This window comes from Capricornis sumatraensis, chromosome 16 (genome assembly GCF_032405125.1).
Source record: "Capricornis sumatraensis isolate serow.1 chromosome 16, serow.2, whole genome shotgun sequence".
NCBI classification, from domain to species: Eukaryota; Metazoa; Chordata; class Mammalia; order Artiodactyla; family Bovidae; genus Capricornis; species Capricornis sumatraensis.
The window spans coordinates 7,502,308-7,527,168 of NC_091084.1; the positions used below are offsets into that span (position 1 = coordinate 7,502,308).

General features: G+C 38.2%; 1 protein-coding gene across 1 annotated transcript in view; it reads right to left on the bottom strand.

The window, feature by feature from the left end:
- DYNC2H1 (dynein cytoplasmic 2 heavy chain 1) overlaps positions 1-24,861 on the bottom strand; it is a 388,661-nt gene that overhangs the window by 328,643 nt on the left and 35,157 nt on the right. Inside the window, exons 14-26 of the mRNA XM_068988126.1 lie at positions 21,040-21,192; positions 19,839-19,937; positions 18,680-18,819; positions 18,369-18,597; positions 17,042-17,169; positions 13,961-14,076; positions 10,890-11,017; positions 6,718-6,867; positions 5,815-6,020; positions 2,261-2,416; positions 2,057-2,171; positions 1,331-1,501; positions 19-401 (exon numbers count right to left, since the gene is read on the bottom strand). Coding sequence (XP_068844227.1) covers positions 19-401; positions 1,331-1,501; positions 2,057-2,171; positions 2,261-2,416; positions 5,815-6,020; positions 6,718-6,867; positions 10,890-11,017; positions 13,961-14,076; positions 17,042-17,169; positions 18,369-18,597; positions 18,680-18,819; positions 19,839-19,937; positions 21,040-21,192 — 2,174 coding nt within the window. The remainder of the gene's footprint in view (positions 1-18; positions 402-1,330; positions 1,502-2,056; positions 2,172-2,260; positions 2,417-5,814; positions 6,021-6,717; positions 6,868-10,889; positions 11,018-13,960; positions 14,077-17,041; positions 17,170-18,368; positions 18,598-18,679; positions 18,820-19,838; positions 19,938-21,039; positions 21,193-24,861) is intronic.

A 24,861-nucleotide genomic window follows, 5' to 3' on the forward strand; every position in this document is an offset into this window, starting at 1 on the left:
TTTATGTAGAGTACTGACCTAAAATCTTCATCAACTCTGTTGAAGCGTGTCTGTTCTTTTGGCAAAGCTCCATGGCCAAAAATGGGTTCCAAATATACCCACTTTCTCTGAATGTGGTTTAAATTCTGTAGATACTCATCTAACTCTGCAAGTTTTCTTTCCCAAATTGACACTTTATCTTCAAACCCTTTATAATAAGGGGAATCGTTTAAGGATTGAAGAAGGCATCTATTATCTCCAACTTGATTTACTATATCTTTCCAGTCTTTAATCAGCTTGATGGTTCGACTTTGGCTGTCTTCATAATCAACCAGTGTAAATACTGCTCCAACTCCCCACAGATCAAGTTCACGTAAAGCTTCTCTGATTGTAACTTCACCTTGTGCCCGACTATTTAAATCCTATTTAAAACAAAATATCCGTATTTATTATTTCAACATACAAAATAGGTAAGCTATGTCTATTTTATAAGAAGATATATTTTTACTTTTCACTGTAAAGCAAAAAAAAAAAAAAGGTAAGTAGATATATTTTAGATGCAATCCAAAGAATTACTGGCTAAAATATGAAGGGATGTCTGGTTCACATAGTCAAAATATATACAAAGTTCTGCCTTATGCTTTTACTTGTAAAAAAATTTAAAACATCCATTGCAAACAAAACCACAAAAATATTTAAATTTTGCAGAACTCAGCAGTATTTTTGGTAACTTAACTGGAAGTTCCAATACATCTAAAATGATTAACAATCATCTAGAGTTACCTCCTATAGAAGTCATGCTTTATAATCTTATGATTATCTTCATATGTGCCAGGGTAATCAGCAAAGATGAAAACAGATGTATTAGAAAAATAAAACAACTTAACATCAAAAGTCCTTTTACAGGCAGAACACAAAACAGAAAGTCTACTACTTACGACATAATTGTGCAAGTTTTACTTTTACCTGCGGCTATGCTAAAACTGATCAGCAAATTGGTTCCTTCTTTAGTTCTCTGGATTTCTGTATCCCTGAGCTTGTGTTTATAATATACCCTATGATCTTAAGTGTACTTCATGTAAAATGCTTTCTAAGTGTCTGCTGACTTCTATCTTAAAGTAAGACATATATTATTTCAGATTTTTTTCCCTTTCTCAAGGAAGGGGTTTATATTGTTTCCATAGCCCCATCTATAGATTCAGATATACTAATGAAAGAATAGAAGAATAGTGGGACACTGTCACTTTAAGGGAAGAAAGAAATTTAACTTGCTGTTTTAAATAAAATATAAAGCAAAAATATCTGTCAACAAAGGTCAGATCTATGGGATATTTATAAAAATGATTCTTACTTTAAGGTCTGAAGCTTTGGCAACAACTGTATCAGCTACTCTAAGCAGATCACCAAACAGTAATTTCTCTAAACTAGTCCCCCTCGGAAGGCCAAGAAGACGAAAAAGGTCAAGCCAGTGATCTGGAGAAAGATGCTCCCCTCTCACATATTTCAAGACAGGAACCGCAATCTGTTTAAAAAAAAAAAAGATATGCATGTATATATATATTAGCAAAATGCAAATTACTAGTTAATTTTATTACAGTTATGTATAAACATTTCAATAACTATATTATCTTACTTAATAACCTTGAAATGATTAAAAAGAATTGTATAATACTTTTTATTAAACATTTATGTGGATACATACAAATTTCCCTTTGTAACTTGATATATTTTAAAACATGACCTAAAATATTTCTATTTTTATAAATTTAGAAAATGACCTATATCCTAAATATGCTAAATGGCCCACATCCTAATTGCTAAGTTTCAAATACTCCACTTTATAATAAATTTAACCATAAATTTCTTACTTTTAACTTATTTCACACTGAAGCAGAAATATTAGTAACTTTTCTGATTTACTCTATACTTTGTATTTTTTGTGTGTAATGGAATCATTAAAAATAGATAAACTAAAATTACACTTTGGGCTTCCCAGGTGACATCACTGCATAATAAAAACATACATGAACACTGCAAACATCATTTCTAAACAATAGCATAACTAAAACTATCTTACTTTATATTTGTCAACCTCTGATTGTAATTTCACTGTCATTACTGAATGTTCTTCAACCTTTCTTAATCTGTCATGCCAATTCATCAAAAATTCCTCAAACAGATAGGTCTTAGTCCTGTAAAACAGTAGAAAAATATCTTAAAGTTTACATCCCAAAAAATACCACAAAACTATCAGAATGTAAATATTATTTATGAATCAGACCGAAAAGTAATCCAGTCCTCATTGGCCATTTCTTGAAATCCTTGCTGAAACTCTTCATAAAGGGCCCAAATTTGTGCACAGCTCTCAATATCCTTAGAGATGCTATATGCCAAAGAGAAGTTGGGCTCTTCTAGGCCAAAATGATGGCAATCATCACTGTAGAAACAAGTAGTGAAATATCAGTAGATTTTTACAAAAGAAAAACTGTTAAATGTCAGTAAGTTAAACTAGCAACTTAACTGCATTCCCTGTGTATGTTTGTGTGCGTGGATATGACAGTGGAGGTAGACAGTAGGAGGCTATGGCTACTTAACATGAGAATTTTACTTTAACTACTTACCAATGGGCTCCTCTAAATTCATTAATACACACTTTTTCCAAAGGAATCAAAGTAAAATTCATAATATATCAATATATATTATATACATAACATAGATCATATATAACAAATATTGAGAATTACACAAATTTGTGGATAAATCTGAGAATAGATTAAAGAATATCCATTAACATTCTTCTTGGTTGAAAGAATTAGTTTCTAGAATGCAAGATTGTTGTTGTTTACTTGCTACGTTGTGTCCAACTCTTGCAACTCCACGGACTGAAGCCCACCAGGAATCTCTTTCCATGGTATATCCCAGGCAAGAATGCCATTTCCTCCTCTAGGTGATCTTCTTGACCCAGAGATTGAACCTGCACCTCCAGTACTGACACCCAGATTCTTTACTGCTTGAGCCAACAGAGAATGAAAGATATTCCTCTCCTAATTAGTGTAATGTCACTTAATAAGCATGGTACTAAAGCCTCCAATCATCTATGAAAGCAATTAATTTATGGATGCATTTGCCTAAACAGACCAAACATATCAATTTTTATGAACATTTAATATTTTAATTCCTTTTTATTGGACTATAGTTGCTTTACAATGTTGTTAGTTTTACTGTACAACAAAGCAAATCAGCTATATGAATAAATATGTCTCTGCTTTATGGGATTTCCTTCCCGTTGCAGTCACAACAGAGCACTGATGCAGCTTCCTGAGCTCTACTGTAGGTTCACTACAAATAAAGCTAGTGGAGGTGATGGAATTCCAGATGAAGCTATTCCAAATCCTAAAAGATGATGCTGTGAAACTGCTGCACTCAATATGCCAACAAAGTTGGAAAACTCAGCAGTGGCCACAGGACTCGAAAGAGTCAGTTTTCATTCCAATCCCAAAGAAAGGCAATGCCAAAGAATGCTCAAACTACTGCACAATTGCATTCTTCTCACATGCTAGCAAAGTAATGCTCAAAATTCTCCAAGCCAGGCTTCAACAGTACGTGAACCATGAACTTCCAGATGTTCAAGCTGAATTTAGAAAAGGCAGATGAACCAGAGATCAAATTGCCAACATCCACCAGATCATCGAAAAAGCAAGAGTTACAGAAAAACACACTACTGCTTTACTGACTATGTCAAAGCCTTTGAATGTGTGGATCACAATCAACTGTGGAAAATTCTTCAAGAGATAGGAATACCAGACCACCTGACCTGCCTCTTGAGAAATCTGTATGCAGGTCAAGAAGCAACAGTTAGAACTGGACATGGAACAACAGACCGGTTCCAAATCGCAAAAGGGGTACATCAAGGCTGTATATTGTTAACTTTACATGCATAGTACATCATGAGAAATGCTGAACTAGATGAGGCACAAGCTGGAATCAAGATTACAGGGAGATATATCAATAACCCCATGACACCACCCTTACAGCAAAAAGTGAAGAGGAACTAAAAAGCCTCTTGATGAAAGTGAAAGAGGAGAGTGAAAAAGTTGGCTTAAAACTCAACATTCAGAAAACGAAGATCATGTCATCTGGTCCCATCACTTCATGGCAAACAGATGGAGAAACAGTGGAAACAGTGACAGACTTTATTTTGGGGGGCTCCAAAATCACTACAGATAGTGATTGCAGCCATGAAATTAAACGACGCTTGCTCCTTGGAAGGAAAGTTATGACCAACCGAGAAGTGAAAGTGAAAGTGAAGTCACTCAGTCGTGTCCGGACTCTTTGCGACCCCATGGACTGTAGCCCACCAGGCTCTTCTGTCCATAGGATTTTCCAGGCAAGAGTACTGGAGTGGGTTGCCATTTCCTTCTCCAGGAGATCTTCCCGACCCAGGGATTGAACCCGGGTCTCCTGCATTGTAGGCAAACGCTTGAACATCTGAGCCACCAGGGATGACCAAGCTAGACAATATTGTAAAGTAAAAAAATTAATAATAATAATAAAATAAAAAATTTTTAAAAATTTAAAAAAAAAAAGCAGAGACACGACTTTGCCAACAAAGGTCCATCTAGTCAAAGCTATGGTTTTTCCAATAGTCATGTATGGATGTGAGAGTTGGACCATTGATGCTTTTGAACTGTGGTGTTGGAGAAGACTCTTGAAAGTCCTTTGGATTGCAAGGAGATCCAACCAGTCCATCCTAAAGGAGATCACTCCTGAGTATTCACTGGAAGGACTGATGCTGAAGCTGAAACTCCAATACTTTGGCCACCTAATGTGAACAAATGACTCATTTGAAAAGACTCTAATGCTGGGAAAGATTGAAGCCGGGAGAAGGGGACGATAGGATGAAATGGTTGGATGGCATCACCGACTCGATGAACATGAGTCTGATTAAACTCCAGGAGCTGGTTGGTGATGGACAGTGAGGCCTGGCGTGCTGCAGTCCATGGGGTCACAAAGAGTCAGACACAACTGAGTGACTGAACTGAACTAACTGACAGTACATTTTCATTAGGTATCTATAGTTTATAGTATCAAGAGTGTATATATATATAAATCCCAATCTTCCAATTCATCCCAGCCTCCACAATTTCCCTCCTTGGTGTCCATACATTTGTTCTCTATATCAGTGTCTCTAGTTCTGCTTTGCCAATAAAATCATCTATACCCTTTTTCTCTTGCCTGGAGAATCCCAGGGACGGGGGAGCCTGGTGGGCTGCCGTCTATGGAGTCGCACAGAATCGGACATGACTGAAGCGACTTAGCAGCAGCAGCATACCCTTTTCTAGATTCCATGAATATGCATTAATATACACAATTAAACTTAATATTTTATATTATTATAACATAAAACAATGAATGTTTTTAAGTTTCATCTTTTCACTAGGTTCATTTTTCAGAAGCTCTAAAAGTAATTTTGCATTAATTTTATATATTTCATTTTCAAATACAATGAGATCATATAAAGCAAGTATATTCCAACTCCTTAACTTAACTCTTAAATAAATTTAATTTTCTATTATTATTTAATTTGCTATTATTACTTCTATTATTTCTATTTCTAGGCCCAACCAGAAACTTGGTTTTATTTGCTTTTCTCTTCCCTAATATAATTCAACAACTCCTAAGAAAACAGTAGCATAAGCACTTAATACTGGTATTTTTAACCTGCTGAAGCTTATAAAAAGACATTAACAGATACAGGTACATTATTAGCTTAATATATAAACATAAAACTTTTTTTCCAAAACGAGCACTATCAGTTTTAAAGAATAAACATACAGCAGCTTTTTTCTTATGACTTCAAGATCATCAAATTCAACTTTCTTCTCTTTTATTGACTTTGCACTTTTATCAAGAGTATTCAGCTGGCCTGTTTCAATAACATCATCACCAGGCTTTAGTTGGTCCCAACGAGCTTTAAATTTTTCCAGTTCTTGATAATAAATCTGAAGACGTGATTTGACGTTTCCTTTCATCACTTCAATCTGTAAGTCAAGAGTATACATAATTTAACTCAATGTAAATTTCTACTTTATAGTCACATTTTTACTTCCAATATTTTCTATTTAAAGGTCAAAAAACATCAATATCAACTTTTCTAAAGATTCTTCATTATTTATTTCAAGTACAATAAATTAACTCAAAAATAGACACTAAATTTACAGTAACAAAAGATATACTGCAAACATCAACATTACAAAACCATTCATGTGACTAACAGCATCTGTGATAACTATCAACAAAATTAATTAATATGATGAGAAAAGTTTACTCAGTGACATCCAGTTGTTCTACCTGATTATACAGCTGCTTAATAAAGAAGGGCATCTCCCAGTCTCCCATGCAGCTCACCGCCGGAACACTAGGTTCTGGTCAATAGGATATGAGCACAATCTTCCAGACTGCACTCTTACAGGACACCACACACAGCAGGTAACAAACCATTCATAAGCAAGTCTGATAAGACTGTCACATGTATTCTTGGTATGGCATAAAGTGAAGGTAAACTCTAGTGACATGATCATCACTTATACAAAATATCTTATTTCATAGAAGTGCTGAGGGGAATCAATTCCATCAACAATCTAAAATTCTTAAAAATGTGAGCCATAATGGAATAAAGACAAGAAATTGTAAATGAGGGAAAAAACTGTTCTCATTTTAACAAAGAAAGCTTCTTACCTGGTCTTTAATCATAAGTTGGTGACTTTCCATCATCAACTCAAATTTATCCCACTTAGCTTTCAGATTACTAATTGTTTCTACACCTCCACCTGCCACAGTCCGTAAAAGCCTATTTTTATCTTCAGCCTCTTGAAATAAGGGCAAAATCTAAAAGTAAAAATTAATATGTGAAAAACAACATACTTTATCAAATTTATTAAGATTCCACTTATTTAAAATTGTTTTATGATTTGCTTTTTTCAGGATTTTTGCTTTTATATAATTTGTTAAATTTCTAGATATAGTTTCTAATATATATTATTACACGCAAACTCAACTAAAGCACTCAAACATCAGTTAAAAAGGATAATAAAAGTGGTAATATGAAACTAAATTAAATCATGATTACAGAAAGACAATACTATACCTGTTCAAAGTAACATTCTTATTATACAGGTTCCAGTCAAAGAAAATGCTGGAGACTTTTATGGTTTACAATTAATTATCTTTTTTGTCTGGCTATTGATTGTGAAATCTGAGAAACATCTTTCACTATTGTGATTATGTAGCAATTACCCACTTAATATGATTGTATCATGATTGGTCAACAAACAGAAAACTTATAGAATTCTATATCACCAAAACTACCATTTAATAGAAAAATCTGTAATCACTTTTTATGATCCAGACGCATATCAGAATCATCTTGAAATTTTTTGAAAAATGCAAATGCTCAGGTATTGCTTTTTTTCCTCCAAAGTTCCAGATATGTTTCTATTGAGCAGTCATGTTCAAAAACAACTGGACTATATGATGATCTTTTACTTTTATCTAGTTTGTTTCACTTTTTCTATTTCATATTCAGTGCTACCATTTCATTTAGTTTATGTTTTCCAATTTTTGTTGCAACAAGCAACAAAGGTTTACTGTATAGCACAGGGACCTACAGTCAATATCTTGTAATAACCTATAATAGAAAATAATCTGAAAAATAATATATGCATATAAATGAATCACCCTGCTGTATACCTGAAACACTGTAAGTACTATACTTCAATAAAATATACATATATATATATAAAGAAAAAAATAAAAGAAAGAAAGAAAGGAAAAACTGAAGAATCAGAATCAAGCTTCTGTATTTAGCTTCTGCCTGAAATGCCCTGAGTTGTATATAATGAGCAGTCCATTAAACAGTCCAGGTGTAGGTCAATAAGTGCTAAACTGCTCAAATTGCTTCTAGATCTTTTAAAGCGCCATAAAACAATAGTGTCCTATAATTTATAACTGTACTTTTGCTACTCATCAAAGCAGTAAAATCCATTGAAAGATATTTAAAAATCATTATGCTTATATAACAGACAACAGCAACACAAAATCAAATATATCTCAATGCCAGTTTGCAATTCCTGAGAAACAGAGAAACAATTAACCAAGAACCCATGTTGTACTAGGAACACCAGTGAGAGAGAAGACAGAAAGTAAAAGTTGCATCCAACTCTTTGGGACCCCATGGACTCTACAGTCCATGGAATTCTCCAGGCCAGAACACTGGAGTGGGTAGCCTTTCCCTCCTCCAGGGGATCTTTCCAACCCAGGAATTGAACTGGAGTCTCCTCCATTGCAGTCAGATTCTTTACCAACTGAGCTATCAATGAAGCCATAAAGAGTAGGATTCTCATTTCCAGTGTGAAATGAACTTAAGCCTGTGAAGACATTACAAGTTTCCAAGTTTGTGTCATGCATGTAAGCAAGCCAAGTTGCTTCAGTCATGTCCAGCTCTTTGCGACCCCATGGACTGTAGCCTGCCAGGTTGCTCTGTCCATGGGATTCTCCAGGCAAGAATACTGGAGTGGGTTGCCACTTCATACTCCAGGGGATGTTCCCAATCCAGGGATCAAACCCATATTTGTCTCCTGCATTGGCAGGAGGGTTCTTTACCATTAGTGTCACCTGTAAGCCCGTTTCCAAGTCTATCTGCATGCAAAGCTACTTATCCACACACCAAGAGAGATACATACCAAAACACCCTTCTGTAACATCTTGCCGCTGAAAACTCAGTAGTGACTCCTCAGTGTCCAGAGAATCGTGTGGCTCACATGACCTGGATTCTGCCTAGCTCTTTATTCTGTCTCATGCCACACCCTGCCTCACATGTAGTTCCCAACATACATCTATTTCCCTTAGTTTTTGTGATGTTATGCTTCATGTCTTTCATTCCACATTGTTATCAATCTCCTTTGCTGCCTCCATCTATACTTGAACTCTAAATTTTGAAATGCTTAAACCTTATTCTATACACTCTACAGTTTGTCAATCAGATGAGCTAGTTCAATTCCATGGCTTTAAACATCATGAATATTAAAATGATTTCCAAATGTATATCTCTAATCTTCACCTTTACTCTAAATTCCAAATTCCTCACTCTACATGACATGTCAATCCTTGCTACCTCCAATCCCCAAACAACTCCTCTCAGCAAATGGTACCATTAGCTTCCTAGCTGCTTAAGCCAAAAACCTAAGAGATATGTTTATTTCTTTTCCTCTAATCCCCTGTCTACTTCTAACACATCAGAAGACCATGGTATAAGCTTGGATCATCCTTTGTACACCAACTGAAGTATCCTACTAACTCTCTGCTACTATTGTTTCCCTTTAATCCATTCTCCACGAAGCAGCCAGAGTAATCACTTCAAAATGCAATCCACATTTATCTTCTCATTGCTTAAATCCCTCTAAAATTTTTCTACTACTCTCAGAAAAGAACTCGAACTCCTTAGGATTGTCTGAAAGTCCCTTCATAATCTGGCCCTTGCCTACTTCTCTAATTTCACTCAAACCACTTTTTCCTTGAATAATATGGCTTTCTTGATAACTAAGTTTCTTGACAATATTTACACCTATCTCACTTCCTTAAGTATATCAAGGTCCTCTACCTTAAGATCTTTGTATCCACTGTTCCATCTGCCCTCTAAATCTCGGAACGGTTGCCTCCTTACCCTGCAGGTCCCAATGCATACAGACGTCATCTGTCTGATACGGTCTCCAGGATCACCACCCTGAGAAACATCGCGCAGTTGGGCATGCTCATCCTCTTACTAATCTAGCTCCTCATGCTCCTTTCTTTCTCTCTGTCTCCATCTCTCACACACAAACACAACACACACTTACACAAGAATGCAGATTTCAGTAACACAGAGCAACCATACTTGCAACCACAGTGCCTAGCACAAAGCCTGCAATATATCAGGTGATCTGTAGTCTGTCCGACTCTTGGCAACCCCGTGGACTGCAGCACGCCAGGCCTCCCTGTCCATCGCCAACTCCCAGAGCTTGCTCAGACTTATGTCCATCGAGCTGGTGATGCCATCCAACCATCTCATCCTCTGTCTTCCCCTTCTCCTCTTCCCTTCAATCTATAGTATTTGTCAAATACATATCTTCATGATTTAGCTAACTGCCACAGTTCACTATGCTATTCTTTCTTTAGTTACTTCCTTCTACTAGACAAGTACACTATTTTATTTGCCTTTAAACCCTCTTTATACCTTTAAGCCTACCATATAAAAGTTTATAATTCATTCTACCATGAAGGTATATTATTTCTCTCACCTCTAATCTATCTTGTAATTTTCAACCTATCACGTAAGAGGAATACATAAAGGTTTGTATCTGTTTTGAATTATTTCTCTTCTTTCCTCCAAATATAACTAAGATCACCTGTAACATGTTCTATAAATTTTGGCTTTTTTATTCTAGGTTCTAGCCTTCTGGATACTGTTTTTATGAATCTTTAACCACCTTTTTATCTTTGTCTCTAATTAAGGGCTCTTCCATCGTGTGTGTGTGTGTGTGTGTATGTGTGTGTGTGTACTCCTAATTCAGCACTAACTTCATATTTAAGCATCATAAAAGTACAACCTTGGAAGTAACAGCATGAACTATTTAAGTTTAGCCGTATTCTAATAAGCCACATCATAAAAGGTCACAAATACTTCTGAAAACAATATATACTGTGGTTACTGTTTCATTACAACAACATAACATCAAGAGTCCAGTCATAAGCAGACTAATTTTATAGACTTCCTTATAATATTGTAATTATATGATATGTGCAGTCACATAATATTACATGATTTAATCATTCCAGTACAGTTAAAAGCAAATAAATCACTTTGTGATTCTTACCTCTGGCTTCCGTTCTTGTAGCTTACTATATTGTAAATTTGCATTACCTATCTCTTCCACAGACTGGGGCATAATTGTTAAGACTTCCATAGCCTCAGTAACAAATGTGTCAATTTCATGTAAATGAGCTGAAAAGGAAACACTGAAATATAAGAAATATCATCAAAAAAATTCAGTTACATAATTTCTAAACCAAGTAATGTTAGAAGCAATCACTATATGAAATACAGTAAATCCTAAGTTGTCATTTGCTTTCATAAAGAAAAATTCAAAGAATAGAATAAGCAAAAAGAACTCTTCTCATGAAATTGTTTTATATCACATTTAAAAATTGTTAGAAGAAAGTGAAAATGTATTTACTCACTCTTAGTAAGTTTTACTATAAGTTGGCAACTTTTTCAGCCTTTTAAATAATATGCTAGAACATATTTCAATTTAAATAAAAAAGAAACACTGATATTTTGGAAAATAGTACAGGCATTCCTCATTTTATTGTGCTTTGTAGTTATTGCATTTTTCACGAATTGAAGGTCTGTGGCCACCCTGCATGGAGCAAGTTTATCAGTGCCATTTTTCCAACAGCATTTGCTTGCTTCATGCCTCTGTATCACATCTTGATAATTCTCCCAATATTTCAAACTTTTTCATATTGTTACATTTGCTATGGTAATCTTTAATCAGTGATCATTGATGTTACTATTAATTGTTTTAGAGTACCATGAACCACACTCACATAAGACAGCAAACTTAATTGATAAGTGTTGTATATATTCTGACTGTTCCACCTCTCTAATTCCCTCAGACACAAAAATATTAAAATTGGGTCAATTAATGGCCTCTTAAGTGTTCAAGTTAAAGAGTGACACATCGCTCACTTTAAATCAAAAGCTAGAAATGATTAAGTTTAGTGAGGAAGGCATATCTAACAATGAGATAGGCCAAAAACTAGGCCTCTTGCACCAAACATTTAGCCAAGGAAAAGATCTTAAGGGAAATTAAATGTACTACTCCAGTGACTACACAAATGCTAACAACGTGAAACAACATTATTGTTGATCCAAAGAAAGTGCTAGTGATGTGGGCAGAAGATGAAACCAGCCATAAGCCCCGTATGCCAAAGCCTGATTCACAGCGCAGCCCACCCCTCTTCAGCTCTATAAAGGCTAAGAGGCGAGGGAGCTGCAGAGGAAAAGCTTAAGCCAACACAGGTTGCTTCATGAGATTAAAGAAAGAAGCCATCTCCGTAACATGAAAAGTGCAAGATGAAGCAGCAAGCGCTGATGGAGGAGCTGCAGCAAGGTACCCAGATAATCTAGCTAAGATAGTTAATGAAGGCAGCTCCGCTAAACAGCAGACTTGGAAGGCAGATGAAGCATCCTTCGATTAGAAGATATCATCAAGGACTTTCATAGCTAGAGAGAAGTCAATGCCTGTATTCAAAGCTTCAAACGACAGGCTGACTCTTGTTAGAGGCTAATGCAGGTAAGCTGACACCAATGCTCATTTACCATTCCAAAACTCTTAGTACCCTTCAGAATTATGTTGAATCTATTCTGCCTGTAGTCTTGAAATAGAACAACAAAGGCTGATGGAAAACACACACACACACACACACACAAAGCCTGACAACAGCACATCTGTTTACAACATAATTTACTGAATATTTTAATCCCATTGCTAAGACTTACTACTCAGAAAAAAAAGATTCTTTTCAAAATACACCGCTCACTGACAATGCACCTGGTCACCCACGAGCTCTGATGGAGATGTACAAGATTCATGTTGTTTTTATGCCTGCTGACACAACATCCATTCTGCAGCCCATGGATCAATAAGTAATTTCAACATTCGAGTCTTATTATTTAAGAAATACATTTCATAAGGCTACAGCTGCCACAGACACTGATTCCTCTGATGGGTCTGAGAAAAGTAAACTGGAAATCTTCTGAAAAGGATTCACCATTCTAGATGCCATTAAAAACATTCATGATTCATGGGAGGAGGTCAAAACATCAATGTTACCAGGAGTTTGGAAGAAGCTGATTACAATCTTCCTGGATGATTCTGAGAGATTCAAGCCTTCAGTGGCAGAAGTAACTAAAGATGTGGTTTAAAAAACAGCAAGAGACCTAGAACTGGAGGTGAAGCCTAAAGATGTGAATGAATTGCTGGAATCTCATGATAAAACTTTCACAAATGAGGAGCTGCTTCTAATGGATGAGCAGACAAGTGGTTACTTGTAATTTCGAGACTTTAGTCCTGCTGAAGATGCTATGAAGATTGCAGAAATGACAACAAAGGACTTGGAATATTATATAAACTTAGTCAACGAAGCAGTGGAGGGTTTGAGGAGACTGACATCAATTCTGAAAGAAGTACTACAGTGGGTAAAATGCAATCAAACAGCACTGAAAGCTCCAGAGAAACTGTGCATGGAAGGAAGAGTCAATCAATGCAGCACACTTGACTGTGTTATTTTAAACAACTGCCACGGCCACTTCGCCCTTCAGTAACACTACCCTGATCAGTCAACAGCCATCAACATCCAGGTAAGACTCTCCACCAGCAAAAAGATCATGACACACTGAACTCACATGATGGCTAGCATTTTTAGCAATGAAGCATTTTTCAGCTAAGGCATGTATATTGTTTATTTACACACAATGCTTCCTGCACAGTTAATAGACTACAGTATATGTAAACAAAGCTTTTATATGCACTAGAAAACCAAAAAATTCACATGACTCTATCACAATAATCTCTTTACTGCAGTGGTCTGGAAATAAACCTGCAATATTTCTGAGGCATGCCTGGAGTCCTTTGAAAAGGTAAGGACAAATACATTATACCAGAATTACCCCCTTTTTCAGTTAAATATTCAACAAACTGATACTAGCTCACACTGCAAATAATAAAAAGTCTTCAATTCTTAGACCTCATGGAGTTTCCTACTTTACTAAAATTATCATCTTAAGCTGATTTTTATTTCATACTTTTCTCAGATTATTTTTTATTTTAAACATCATTGAGACTCATATTCATAACTAAAAACAATTAACAAGTGTATTTACCCTGGATGGACTTCTTCAAAGAAAGAACAAGCAAGTCAAATAACTTCTGGATGAAATCATCAATCACAGTCTTCACAGGGTTACAATTAATATTTAAGCAATCTACCTTGACAGCACTGAAAAATGCCAAAGGACATATTATGACATGAAAAAGACTAAGTGGAGGAAAAGAGTGTCATTATGATCTTGTGTAACACACTCAAAATTATCATTGTGATCCTTAAGCCCATTTAGATTATATTTAACAAAAATGCCTTACACATATTCATACATAATAGCTTTTCATTAAACAATGGCTCTGTTATAATACTACAATTTTTAATAATCCAATGTATCATTTTTTAAAAAGTAGCACATTATAACGGAGAAGGCAATGGCAACCCATTCCAGTACTCTTGCCTGGAAAATCTCATGGATGGAGGAGCCTGGTAGGCTGCAGTCCATGGGGTCGCTAAGAGTCAGACACGACTGAGCAACTTCACTTTCACTTTTCCCTCTCACGCACTGGAGAAGGAAATGCCAACCCACTCCAGCATTCTTGCCTGGACAATCCCAGGAATGGGGGAGCCTGGTGGGCTGCCGTCTACGGGGTCGCACAGAGTCGGACACAACTGAAGCAACTTAGCAGCAGCAGCAGCAGCAACACATTATAAAATACTAAAGTATCAACATGAATATATTCAAATTTTTAAATGTTTTACTTGTCACAGTATGTAACATACTTATTTAAAGATTTATAAAATAAATTATTATCCTGGACTCAAAGCACAAACAACAATAGGAGAAATAAAACAAACACAGAAAGTGAAGATAGATTCAGTTCAGTTCAGTCACTCAGTCGTGTATGACTCTTTGCGACCCCATGAATGGCAGCACGCCAACGCCCGGAGTTCACTCAGACTCACGTTCATCGAGTCAGTGATGCCATCCAGCCATCTCATCCTGGGTCGTCCCCTTCTCCTCCTGCCCCCAATCTCTCCCACCATCAGAGTCTTTTCCAAGGAGTCAACTCTTCGCATGAGGTGGCCAAAGTACTGGAGTTTCAGCTTTAACATCATTCCTTCCAAAGAAATCCCAGGGTTGATCTCCTTCAGAATGGACTGGCTGGATCTCCTTGCAGTCCAAAGGACTCTCAAGAGTCTTCTCCAACACCACACTTCAAAAGCATCAATTCTTCGGTGCTCAGCCTTCTTCACAGTCCAACCCTCACATTCATACATGACCACTGGGAAAATCATAGCCTTGACTAGATGGACCTTAGTCGGCAAAGTAATGTCTCTGCTTTTGAATATGCTATCTAGGTTACCAGTTATAACTTTTCTTCCAAGGAGTAAGCGTCTTTAATTTCATGGCTGCAGTCATCATCTGCAGTGATTTTGGAGCCCCAAAAAATAAAGTCTGACACTGTTTCCACTGTTTCCCCATCTATTTCCCATGAAATGATGGGACCAGATGCCATGATCTTTGTTTTCTGAATGTTGAGCTTTAAGCCAACTTTTTCGCTCTCCTCTCTCACTTTCATCAAGAGGCTTTGTAGTTCCTCTTCACTTTCTGCCATAAGGGTGGTGTCATCTGCATATCTGAGATTATTGATATTTCTCCCGGCAATCTTGATTCCAGCTTGTGTTTCTTCCAGTCCAGCGTTTCTCATGATGTACTCTGCATATAAGTTCAATAAACAGGGTGACAATATACAGCCTTGACGCACTCCTTTTCCTATTTGGAACCAGTCTGTTGTTCCATGTCCAGTTCTAACTGTTGCTTCCTGACCTGCATAGAGACTTCTCAACAGGCAGGTCAGGTGGTCTGGTATTCCCATCTCTTTCAGAATTTTCCACAGTTTATTGTGATCCACAAAGTCAAAGGCTTTGGCATAGTCAATAAAGCAGAAATAGATGTTTTTTGGGGGAACTCTCTTGCTTTTTCCATGATCCAGCAGATGTTGGCAATTTGATCTCTGTTTCCTCTGCCTTTTCTAAAACCAGCTTGTAAATGAGCTATTTACATTTTAGTAATTCATATTTTTTCTTGACTGCTCAGAACCCAGAACTGATATGAATTTCAGAGAGTAAAGAGGATATTCTGGGTTATGAAATGCCCTTCAGAGGGTTTTCTCCACATTTAGGGCACTACCTAGATGCAGCACTGCTTTGTGTGCTTCCCGGGGCATTCTGAAAGGCAGAGCCATACAAAATTAAGGTCAAATATTCCCCAATGAAATTAAAAGACACTTACTCCTTGGAAGAAAAGTTATGACCAACCTAGATAGCATATTCAAAAGCAGAGACATTACTTTGCCGACTAAGGTCCGTCTAGTCAAGGCTATGGTTTTTCCTGTGGTCATGTACGGATGTGAGGGTTGAACTGTGAAGAAGGCTGAGCGCTGAAGAATTGATGCTTTTGAAGTGTGGTGGTGGAGAAGACTCTTGAGAGTCCCTTGGACTGCAAGGAGATCCAACCAGTCCATTCTGAAGATCAGCCCTAGGATTTCTTCAGAAGGAATGATGCTAAAGCTGAAACTCCAGTACTTTGGCCACCTCGTGCAAAGAGTTGACTCCTTGAAAAAGACTCTGATGCTGGGAGGGATTGGGGGAGGAGGAGAAGGGGACGACTGAGGATGAGATGGCTGGATGGCATCACTGACTCGATGGACGTGAGTCTGAGTGAACTCTGGGAGTTGGTGATGGACAGGGAGGCCTGGCGTGCTGCAATTCACAGGGTCACAAAGAGTCGGACACGACTGAGCGACTGAACTGAACTGAACTGATGCTCCCACTAGTAGTAGCTTTTCACAGTTCTTAGACTCTGCCCGGGCACATCAAATGTTAGATCTGAGAGAAGCCTCTTCCCCAATCTATTCTATCCAACTAGGTCTCAGCCAGCGGAACCTCTAGAAGAGGCTCTCTTAGTCTCAGCAATGCTCTACTCAGATGACTCTCAAGCATTATAGCTGAGCTCTGGAGAAGGTAAGACAATGACTTGTGTTCAGTACCACTAAGTGAAGAGTACTTATCTATACCCATGGTAAAAACTGCTACTATATTAAACATTACTTTAACTTCTTTATCTTCTGTATTATACCTTGGAAGCCGTTCTACTTCTTTCCCTTTTATCTTCAGTGCTTTAAAATTTTTCTCCCAATCATGTACTGTAGAAAGATGCTTTTCCACTAGAGCTTCCATATCAACTTGCCCAATTACAATCCAGTCCTATTTAAATGAAAAACATATTATTTTAAAAATTAGAACTAATAAATGAACATTTAAAAGATTAGAGTCCAAATATTAAGAACAATAAAAAGAGGCAAAAGAGAAGTTTTAGGTAAATTTCAACTTAAGTTATGTACATATAATCATTACCATAAAGCCTAAAAAATGAACAGGGAAAATATATATATATAAAAGTACAGTAATCATAAAACTTTTTTGAAGAGATTGCAAAACAACTTTGCTTTACATTCTCAAGTTTGATGTATACAAACACAAAACCACTTCTACCAAGCCAAGAGCTACTATAGGTTACAAATCTGACATTGGCCAGATTCAATTAATCCTAGAAAAATAAAATGCAGAAGCAGCACTGCAGTGGCAGTTAAGAAATTTACTGAATTCTCAGTCACTCCTCAGGATCAATAAAATGAACAATAAATACAATTAGAGTTTATTTCTGAAGAGTTAGTATGATGCACCCATAGCTCAGTTCGTAAAGAATCTGCATGCAATGCAGGAGACCCAGTTTGATTCCTGGGTTGGGAAAATCATCTGGAGAAGGGATCGGCTACCCACTCCAGTGTTCTTGGGACTCCTCAGCAGCTCAGTTAAAGAAACCACCTGCAATGTGGGAGACCTGGGTTCGATTTCTGGTTTGGGAAGATCCCCTGGAGAAGGGATTGGCTACCCACTCCAGAACTCTGGCCTGGAGAACTCCATGGACTGTATAGGCTGCAAAGAGTGGAACATATTGAGCAACTTTCACTTTCACATTCATCTACACAAAAGTAAGAAATTAAATCATGTCAGTTTCATTAATGTAGAAGGCTTCCCACCATGGCATATTCTCAATCCAAAGAATGAAGAAAAGGATACATTTTTCTACATATTTTTCCGAAAGGAACTAAAAATGACACAAGAGAGTCATATCAAATTGCAAGTTGATATATCATTCAAAAGAAGAAAAGAAAGAAAAATTAGTTTCTCAAATCTTCAAATAATCAAAGAGAAAAAAATTAAGGGTCACTTTTTTCTCATCTGTAGCATAAATCTAGATTTTTAACAGAATCCTCAACTTTGGCCCTCTGGTTTGCATATTTTTATTTTATGCCACACAATATCAACTATTGAGTTGTACATTTGATACTAATTCAATCAGATGAATATTATAATAGGACCGACAAATTCATGTCCCATACCTTATGCTGATGTAAAACAGCTAACAATCTCCTAAACAGATCTTCTGCTTTGCTGAAAATAGTCAGAAATCCACTTGCATTTCTATCAATCATAATAGAAAAAATAGATTCATCTCCTGCTTCACCCACTCCCTTAAACTGATTAGGAATGCTGATGAATCTCTTCATTTCTCTATAATATTTAGTTCGAATTTCTTCAAAAGGAGGCTTGAATTGCAACCGTCCTTGTCTGAAAGCAAATAAATAACCTTAAAATATAAATTATTGAAAAATTATAGACTGAAAACTAAATTGGGTTTTAAAAATCTTACTTGTATATTAAATCTATATTTATTTCTGGCAGATTCTCATTAAGCGCTTCTAAGCCCATCTGATACTGATGCTCCAGAGCTTTGTACAGTTGATGATTCCAGTGCTGTTTCCACGCATGCATGTCACTTGCTTGAAATCCCTAAAGTTATAGTCACATTTTTTTATTTAATAATTAGGTGGTAGAATGGGTTTCCATTTAATGCTTTTACTTAACATTTGGTAAAATTATAAGCAAAAAATCCCTCATCTTAAATATCTTAAACATATATTAATTGCTACTTGTATATCTAAAGTCAAATATGAAAATCTCTAATCTTTGTGTTCATAAAAAGTATACAAAAAGACCAGCAAAATTTTAAAAATCAAGTTACTAGTAAATGAATTTTATACGTGGACTTTATTTTATGATCCTATAAAAACAACAGTAATAACAGAAACCATATCTTATAAATTTCTTAGCACTTTTTCAAAATTCCCATCAAGTATACTCTTCTATTCCCTTCCCACTCCCTAAATATTTTGCACATTAAAAATATGATAAATTTAAAATATGAGAATGCTCAGAATACTTTACATACTTTTTCTGATTCCATATAACCATAAACATATAAATTCTAATACTTAAATTTTTATTAACTTTTTAACGTTTGAACCGAAAAATATAAATGTTTCAAACACCTAACTCATATTCCACCAACATCTCAAGGTAGATTCTGTGCTAACTACTTTTACACAGATCATCTAATATCAAAATATATGTGGAAATGACATTTACTAAAATATAACAGAAAGAAATTCTGAAACAGTTATTTCAGTAATTTGACTTCTGCCTACATTTAACTTTGTCACAACAGACGTATCACCTTTTAAAAGAAAACTAACGAATGATAGATATTTAAGCACCAAGTCAGAAAACCTGTTTACAGAGTCTAAATTAAGGGATTTGGCATTCCATAAGACAAACAAAAGCTTGCACTTTTACCTGTAAATGTGCTGCTAATTTATGGTCTTTATATATAATTCAGTTAAATCCTAAATTTATTAGAAATTCATTAGCAAAGATTTACAGATAACCTTTATGAACTTTTCATCAATCAATATATTCAAATCCTGAAGATTTCATATTTCTGAGTGTAGACATAAAGTAAAACACTTTACCTGCGCTTCTACACTTGCTAAGCCAGTTCTCAATTCTTGTAGTCCATCTTTCCACCGCTGTTGCTGCCGAAGCAAATCAATGTTCATAAGAACTACCACCTGTCAAAAATTAGAACACAAAAATTTCAAGAGAAAAACTTGACAGGCACCACCTTACCCAAGTGATCAAAATTACCTCAACCTATAATAACACATATCAATATCTGATCAATGTACTGAGAAAGGCAAAGTATCACTTTTGTGGTATTCCTATTAAAACCATATAATCTCAATCTAAAAAATGAGAAGGCATCTTATAAAATCAAGTCAACAGACAAAATAATTGATCAGTACTCATCAAAAGTATCAAGGTCATGAAACACAAGGTAAGACTCAGGGAGAAGAGACTACAGAGCCTTCAAATGTAAATATAAGGTGGGATCTGAGATTGGACCCTTGAAAAGGAGAAGGACTTCAATGAAAAGTTGTAAAATTCAAAACAGTTTATTTCCTAGTTTTGATAAATATACTATGGTTACATGGGCTTCCCTGGTGGCTCAGAGGGTAAAGCGTCTGCCTGCAATGCAGGAGACCTGAGTTCGATTTCTGGGTCAGGAAGATCCCCTGGAGAAGGAAATGGCAACCCACTCCAGTACCCTTGCCTGGAAAATCCCGTGGACGGAGAAGCCTGGTAGGCTACAGTCCATGGAGTCGCAAAGAGTCGGACATGACTTAAGCGACTTCACTTTCTCTTCACTTATGGTTACATAAGTTATTGACAATAGGGGAAGTTGGGTGAAGGACAACTGTGAACTCTTTATTTTCAACTTTAAGTCTCAAATTCGGAGAAGGCACCGGCACCCCACTCCAGTACTCTTGCCTGGAAAATCCCATGGATGGAAGAGCCTGGTGGGCTGCAGTCCATGGGATCGCTAAGGGTGGGACTCGACTGAGCAACTTCACTTTCACTTTTCACTTTCATGCATTGGAGAAGGAAATGGCAACCCGCTCCAGTGTTCTTGCCTGGAGAATCCCGGGGAAGGGGAGCCTGGTGGGCTGCCGTCTATGGGGTCGCACAGTCGGACACGACTGAAGCAACTTAGCACCAGCACCAGCACCAGCAAGTCTCAAATTATTCCCAAGAAATTATTTAAAAGTATATCCAAATTACTTTTTAAATAATACTATTCATAACTTATTAAATTTTATATATAATATATACCTTTTCACAAAATGTAGTGTGCCATTTTCTCAGTTTCCTATTTTCAGTGGCAAGTCGTTCAGCAGCATTTTGGAGTTTTTGGATGTAGCCTTCTAATTCTTTAGGATTATCCCAGGTAATGTGTGACTTTCCCCCACTTCCTGCTTTTGAATTCTAAGGTAGAACAAATGACAGTGTTCAAATATAGTTCTTTTTTTTTAAAGATTCAATAATCTACATCATTAGCACAACTGTCCATAACACTAACTTGCAATAAAAAAGCACACAATAGTTTTTCCATTTTATAAATGATAAGGCATTCTGGGCAGGATTGAACAGCTCCATTACATCCAAGTTGTCCCTCTTATAACTAAAACACCTAGGCATAACACACCAAACAAGCATAGGAAGACTAAAAGATAGAAATAAGGAGGTGGACAGCCTAAAAACATTGGGAATTAAGGAACACCACAACAGGATTTCCTTAGTGTGTCTTATATATCCCGGACAGGATGCTGGAGAAGTCTAGAACCTGGAACCACCCCCAGAGACAGACAGAAAAAGGCTCCAGAAGAAGCTTGTTCCCTCTAGCCACAGGACTAGGAAAACAGTGGCCGAATGATGGGAAACCTTTTTAGGGTACACACCCTACTCCTGATGGGCTACAGTCCATGGGGTCGCAAAGAGTCAGACACAACTGAGCGACTAAGTACACACACACCCCCTACTCCAACCCAACAGAGTAGAAACCCAGCCATTTCTGCAGTTTCAGGGGACCAGGAGAGGCGCTTCTCTTCCATCCCTTGCTAGGTCAGTGGCGCCACCTTCACCAGCCTGCAACAGCGCGTGTGCACCACCCTCCACATCCTCCCACCAGGTCCCAGAGCTCAGGGGGTAGCAGGGCAGATCCTCTGCATGGAGGCAATAAGACACAGCCAACTGGTATCCCGCTTTGGTGGGAAGTCTTCAGTAGGGCAAAAGGGGGCACTAGACTTCCACTGCACCCAACTAAAAAGGAAGCAGTGCGAGGCAGTACTCCACTTTTGTCAGGATGGCATCTGCAGACACAAGCAGAAATTTAATATATACACTCACCCTGTCCTCCAGCTATACCTCACTGTGTCAGAGAGAAAGTGTCACTGAGAAAGGAAGGAAAATAGCAGTAGGTTTCTTAGCTGAAACCATGAGGAACAAGAGGAAGTGGAACGACACTTTCAAGCTCGATGCATGAAGCAGGACACTCAAAGCCAGTGCTCTGGGAAAACCCTGAGGGGTGGGGAAGGGAGGAGGTGGATGGGGGGTCAGAATGGGGGACACATGCACCCGTGGCTGAGTCATGTCGACGTATGGCAGAAATCACAATATTGTAAAGTAATTATCCTCCAATTAAAATTAATTAATTAATTAAAAAACAATGATAGAATATGGAAAGAAAAGTGCTAAGAAAACCCTGCCTCCAAACACAGGAACTGCCTTAGGATTGTAGGTCCATGGCCTCATTACAAATGACTAAAAGTTTAATTATGAAAAACATACTGTAATGTACTAATTGCTGCTTATACTATAAGGATATATGAATAGATTAGAACAGCAATTCTGGAAAGGTTTTTTTTGAAATGTAGCATCTGAATAGTCAATTGGGGATAGTGTTTGAACATTTGAGTTCTGAGTTCAAGTCCTGTGCATTCTGCTTGCTAGCTGCATGAGTAAGCTTATAATTGAACCTCTTAAAGGCATGGGTTTCATGTACGAAACAGAAATGATGAAGATATGATGAAATTATATACCAAAAATAACCTATGAATGTATGTATATGTATATCTATGTATGCATGTATATTCATACAAATAAAGGACTACCTAATTATACAAACATTTCGCATAGTATGTACTCCACAAATGGTTTGCCATTATTACTCATGTGTATTTGATTCTGATTTAATGTTAACTACTTCCTAGTTTCTAAATTTAAAAAAAAACAGTCAAAATATAGTGCTAAAAGAAAACAACTGTCATCTGTGAATATTACACTTGCTGAAAACACCTTTCAAAAATGAGGTAAAATAAAAACATTCTGAAAGGAAAACTAAGAGAATTTGTCACCAGCAAACCTACTGAAGGTATGGCTAAAGAAAGTTTTCTCAATAAGAAGAAAATGATTTTTTAAAAAGCATAGAACTTCAGAAAGGAAAAGAGAATGTTAGGATGCAGAAAATGCAAATAAAAAAATAAACTATCCTTCTTCTCATAAGTTTCTTATTGATATTTGATGACTGAAGCAAACCCGATCTGATACAGTATTCTTTGTGTGTAGAGGATACTAAATAATTAAGACGAAATAAGTGCGGCTGCGAGAGGGCCGGCGCACTAAGCGCAGGCGGCTGCGAGAGGGCCGGCGCACTAAGCGCAGGCGGCTGCGAGAGGGCCGGCGCACTAAGCGCAGGCGGCTGCGAGAGGGCCGGCGCACTAAGCGCAGGCGGCTGCGAGAGGGCCGGCGCACTAAGCGCAGGCGGCTGCGAGAGGGCCGGCGCACTAAGCGCAGGCGGCTGCGAGAGGGCCGGCGCACTAAGCGCAGGCGGCTGCGAGAGGGCCGGCGCACTAAGCGCAGGCGGCTGCGAGAGGGCCGGCGCACTAAGCGCAGGCGGCTGCGAGAGGGCCGGCGCACTAAGCGCAGGCGGCTGCGAGAGGGCCGGCGCACTAAGCGCAGGCGGCTGCGAGAGGGCCGGCGCACTAAGCGCGGCCAAGAGGGGCTACTCCACGTCTGAGGTCAGGGGCAGTGGCCTAGAGTGCAAGGCTGCAACGGCACAGGACATCTGAAAGGAGATACCCTGCATCCGAGGTAAGGGGAGGCAGCTGAGAGGAGCTACCCCGCATCCGGGGTCAGCTGTGGCCGGGAGGAGCTACCCCAACTCCAAGGTCAGTGGCGGCCTGGAGGAGACACCCCACGGGCCAAGGTCAGGGCGGCGGGGAGAGGAGCTACCCCGCAACCAGAGTCAGGGGCAGCCGGGGGGAGACACCCCACGTCTGAGGTCAGGGGCGGACAGCAGAAGCCACCTTGCGCCCAAGGCCAAGGGCACTGACCCTGAGGAGCCATCCCAAGCCGGAGGCCAGGGGAGGCAGCTGGGAGGAGCCACCCATGCCCAAGGCCAGGGCCGGCCGCTGGGAGGAGCATCCCGAGCGGTGGCTGCGCAGGCGCAGGAGGGCCTAGAGGAACTATCCCACGTTGAAGGTCAGGAACGGAGGTGGTAAGGAGATACCCCTCCTCCAAGGTAAGGAGCAGCAGCAATGCTTTGCTGGAGCAGCCGAGAAGAGATACCCCACGCCCAAGGTAAGAGAAACCGAAGTAAGACGGTAGGTGTTGCAAGAGGGCATTAGAGGGCAGACACACTGAAACCATACTCACAGAAAACTAGTCAATCTAATCACACTAGGAACAAAGCCTTGTCTAACTCAATGAAACCAAGCGATGCCTGAGGGGCAACCCAAGACAGGTGGGTCATGGTGGAGAGGTCTGACAGAATGTGGTCCATTGGAGAAGGGAATGGCAAACCACTTCAGTATTCTTGCCTTGAAAACCCCATGAACAGTATGAAAAGGCAAAATGATAGGATACCAAAAGAGAAACTCCCCAGGTCATTAGGTGCCCAATATGCTACTAGAGATCAGTGGAGAAATAACTCCAAAAGAAAGAAGAGATGGAGCCAAAGCAAAAACAATACCCAGTGGTGGATGTGACTGGTGATAGAAGCAAGATCTGGTGCTGTAAAGAGCAATATTGCATAGGAACCTGGAATGTCAGGTCCATGAATCAAGGCAAATTGGAAGTGGTCAAACAAGAGATGGC